The following is a 4,343-nucleotide window of genomic DNA, read 5'->3' on the forward strand; positions in this document are numbered from 1 at the left end:
GGAAGACTTTGATTCATACAACACCATGTACAAATCCAATGCCTAATTAAAACTACTAGCACACTCTCGATTGTAGGCTGCAACATCACAATACGCATAATGTTTACCGTTTCTTATGCCAAGACTACAAACACAATCTTTAATGTCTTTGTGTAAGACTCACTCAACTAAACTTTGAAGTTTAACTCTCTTGTATGTGTGAGTGATTATGTGTGAGAAATTTATCATTTACAATTTACATCTCAAATGTATCATCATAATATGATTTGTATGATGTTTGAAAGGGTTTAGAAAACGTGCTTTTGCGTTTATAACGCTCGAATATACGATCTTCGGCGATGGTGCGACGTTGGATTACCGGATGACGAAGAACACAATCTTTTCTTTCTTCTTAAATTTCGAAAATCTGAATTGTGTATGCAAGGGTGTGATTTACGGCTGATTGGTGTGAATTGTGAGGGTTTGAAGACCTAATACCCTTATTTATAAATAATTAATATGCTAATGGGCTTTGGTTTTGGGCTTGCATGATTAAGGATAATTGGGCCTACTAAAATTAATAAAATTGTGCCCAATAGCACTTAATTAATTAAATAATAAAAGTTTATAAAATAAGTTTCCCAAAAATAATATTTTTGATCTTTTGAAACTCCTTGTTTGTCCAAAATCGGTTTTCCAGGAATAATCGAGCTCGACTCGTAAAATAGTTCGAACTCCAACATTTTTAGAAAAATCAAATCATTTTTAATCATATTAGGAAGCTTTGCCATTATTTAAATAAAAATACATATTCTTGTCTTGGTTGTCCCCGGTCTCCTTTTCCCTGCCTATTATCGAATATTCCGGTAAAATCCTTAACTTCATGAAATCATGTCTTTTTATCATGTAATTATGCAATCGTACATTTAATCATATAATAAATATCATGCTAGCTTTTAAAAAAAATTAAATAAAACAATTAACCAATTCAAATAATTTTGCATGCATGCGGTTTACGTGGACTGATTTTTCGGACGTTACATAAACAGTGTAATAATATAATAACATCACATTGTTATAATGAAGTGTCATAAACTCTTTTTATATAATAACATGAAATTATATATTAAATATATACTCAATAAAAATAAATAAACAATAAAATAAATATTCTTCCTTTTAAATATTTTTACATTTTTCTTGTGTTTTGGAGGTTAGAAAAATATGGAGAACTTTAGAGTATCGTGCTGATAACGTGTTAAAAATAAAAATTTAAAAGTAAAAATCCCAAACTCACAAAATATATTAAACTACACACTTTATTTTCTTCACTCAATTGTCTTTATCTTCACAAATTGAGAGCCTATTTATAGAGTTTATTTGAAAATAATCCAAAAATAAATACATCATTACATACTTTATCATATACTAAATTTCAATATTTAAACTCATATTTTCAACAAAAATGAATTTAATTATTTGCATCAAAGTTAAACCACGACAGGAATCGCCGGTTGTCTTGTCAATATTCTTGCAAGCACCAGTCCAGCCGAGACACCGAAACCAAACAAGGTGTGCAGCCCCACGCAGAAGTATTTGGTCTTGAACAACTTCACTGTATTCTGTCAATATCAAAATAATATATTTTTTTAGAAAAATGCATGGGATATTTTATTTTATTCTTTGTTTTTGAGAGCAACTTCGTCCCAAATTTGCAACTTTGAATGAGATTTTCTGTTTTGAATAGTGCCGTATATTATTTTGTATGATATATTTTAATCTTTTTTCGAGGTAGCTAGACATCAGAGGAAACATACAAGTGATAATGAGTTCTCACCTGGTAGTTCTTTTGGACAAAGCTGAGTAGAAGATTTGCTATTGGCAATGTCATACAACCAAAAATCTGAAAAAATAAATAAAAATAAAACAATTAAAATAATTACTTTGAAATTTTATGAAGAAATAGGCACTAACAATAACCACAATCTATAAATGGACTTACCACACTGGCCAAAGGAACAGTGTTGGTATATCCCAAAGCAAATAAGAGTGCATAAAGCCCAACAACACCATATTGCAATACTTTGGAAGCTTTTTTAGTGCCCAGCCTCACCAAAGGAGACATTTTTCCAACAGCCTTGTCATCCTCTATCTGCACGATTCGAATCCGAACTCGAGTTTAGACATGTTGCTGAATCTTGAATATCTTTGTATCTAATTCAATTGCGAAATATAAAAATTATAACATGATGTCTATAATATAGATATGGATGGATCACCTGATGGAAATGACTACAGAAGAGGATTAAGGCTGTCGTGTAACCAACGAGAATCGATGACCAAACAACGGTGTTAGTAATTGGTAGCTCACCCCTGTAATCAGAATGTAATCGAAATCAGTACCAAGAAGTAAAAATTCACATTTTTTATAAAAAAAATTACAAATGAAATTTGATTTACTGACTCATAAATCATCATATATGTATAGGGATGAGTAAAACAGACCTAGCCGAGCTATGAAGCAGATAAAAGCCGATGGTTGCGAGCGGGCCGAATCCGGTGAAGAGCGTTGGCTCTCCCAATCCGTCGTAAGCTACACGATAGGGTGGACACTGCAGAACATAAAATCGAACATTGGTTTAGTACAGATGTACGAAATACTCGTCCCAATGCCTGATGAACTCGGATCAAACTGATACTAGTTCGAATTGATATATGTTTTACCTGGTAAATGTAGAAGCAAAACACTGAAGCGGCTATCAAAATAAAAGCCCGAACACTTTTTGCAGCCACCGCTAGCCCAGTAAGGCCAGAAAAACCGATGGCAAGTATTGTCCACGCAGCGTAGTTTATGGCATTTCGGCTTCACAGTGATGAAAGCTACTATTAGTCCTTCATTTTACCATGATAATTTATCACAAATTTCAATTTTTTTTTCAGGATTTCTCGGGGGTAGTATTTGATCCTCACCTGCCAAAGATATTGACGACCGATTCTTTCTTGTTCTTATCTACTCCAGTGTCAAAATCGTAAACGTCGTTGCTGCATATTTAGAGAAATTTAGACCACAAATTTCTAGACAAGATGGAAACATTCTTGAATGCGAAACAAGCACAGGTGTCGTACCTTAATTTGATCCAAAAATTGACAATCACGAAAGAGGCCAAGATCATGAAATAGCGCCCCACAGCAGCCTGTCCCGTTTGCCAAAAAGCTAATGCCGAGGCCACCTGTTATTTCACACATAATTTTTCGTTAAATCTTAGATGTCCCTAAATTAAAAACATTAAAGAATTGATTTTTTGACATATATTTTACTTAAAAACCCTATATTTTTTTACTTGTTAGGATTAGGATTTATTTAGTCAGCTTCTTCAGCTAAATTTCGGGTTCTATCCCTAATATCCGACCGAAAGGCCATATATGTGATGGACACGAAGGCTTACAGTTGAGGGAACGAGCGCAACAGTATACAAAGGTATTTTGGCGGCTCTCCATAATAAAGTAGCTCTCGATAAATCTTCTTCCTCCACGACTTTAATCTCTTCAACCGGAGCACTACTAACTTCTGCTACTTCCGCAACTTCTGCTCTGCACTTGAACACCAATCTGGTGTTTAGCTTTGTGCTAGATTTCAACACATCCCCTGTGAATGTAATCTTGTTTGAAGCTATTCTCTGGGGCAATCTTGGCATATGCAGAGCTTGCGGAGCAGCCGATGACACCGAAAAGTTTCTGAAATTATGATCAACACACCCGCTCAGCCTATTAACGACGCATGAAATAATAACTTAGAAATGAATTTAACTGATAAAAGACTTGCCTCTTGGGAAGTTTCAAGTAATCTTGGCTGATTTTCTTGATGCCACAGCCACTCATGTTCACATTCAAGAATGTGGTTGCTGCCATTTCCAGAGGTAGACTGATTATTGGCTTGAGATGTATTGGTTATGATTTCAAGCACTACGGAGCTTTTGGTGTGGGATTTGATTTGCTTTTCTTCAAAAGAATTCTGAGCTTAAATAATCACCCGTTCAGGTACACTAGTCAACCAAAAATGACCAACTTATTGTTTACTATAAATTATAAATTGTTATGAAAAATAAAAATTTATGGTAAAAATTAAAAATCTCAAACTTTCAAAATTATCAAACTACACACTTTATAATATTTTTTTCTCAACTCAATTGTAAATTTCTTCACAAATGGTGAGGTTATTTATAGAATTTCTTTACAAATAATCTAAAAATAAATTCATCATTACCTACATCATCACAAACTAATTTTCAATATTTACAACTCTTATTTTCAACATTCAAATATTCAACATTCAAATATTCAACACACATGTTTTAAATATTAAT

General features: G+C 33.3%; 1 protein-coding gene across 1 annotated transcript; it reads right to left on the reverse strand.

Annotated features, from left to right (window-relative positions):
• Positions 1–1,378: 1,378 nt before the first annotated feature.
• Positions 1,379–4,030, reverse strand: LOC142525521 (2-carboxy-1,4-naphthoquinone phytyltransferase, chloroplastic-like). Its single transcript, XM_075629834.1, has 10 exons — positions 3,803–4,030; positions 3,426–3,714; positions 3,106–3,209; positions 2,950–3,021; positions 2,704–2,842; positions 2,485–2,591; positions 2,259–2,352; positions 1,982–2,131; positions 1,817–1,882; positions 1,379–1,601 (listed from the first exon to the last, which is right to left on the reverse strand). The coding sequence occupies exons 1-10, from the start codon at positions 3,886–3,888 to the stop codon at positions 1,470–1,472; spliced, it is 1,239 nt and encodes a 412-aa protein (XP_075485949.1). The 5' UTR covers positions 3,889–4,030; the 3' UTR covers positions 1,379–1,469.
• Positions 4,031–4,343: the final 313 nt, after the last annotated feature.

Source organism: Primulina tabacum, chromosome 14 (genome assembly GCF_025594145.1).
Source record: "Primulina tabacum isolate GXHZ01 chromosome 14, ASM2559414v2, whole genome shotgun sequence".
In the NCBI taxonomy this organism is placed as follows: Eukaryota; Viridiplantae; Streptophyta; class Magnoliopsida; order Lamiales; family Gesneriaceae; genus Primulina; species Primulina tabacum.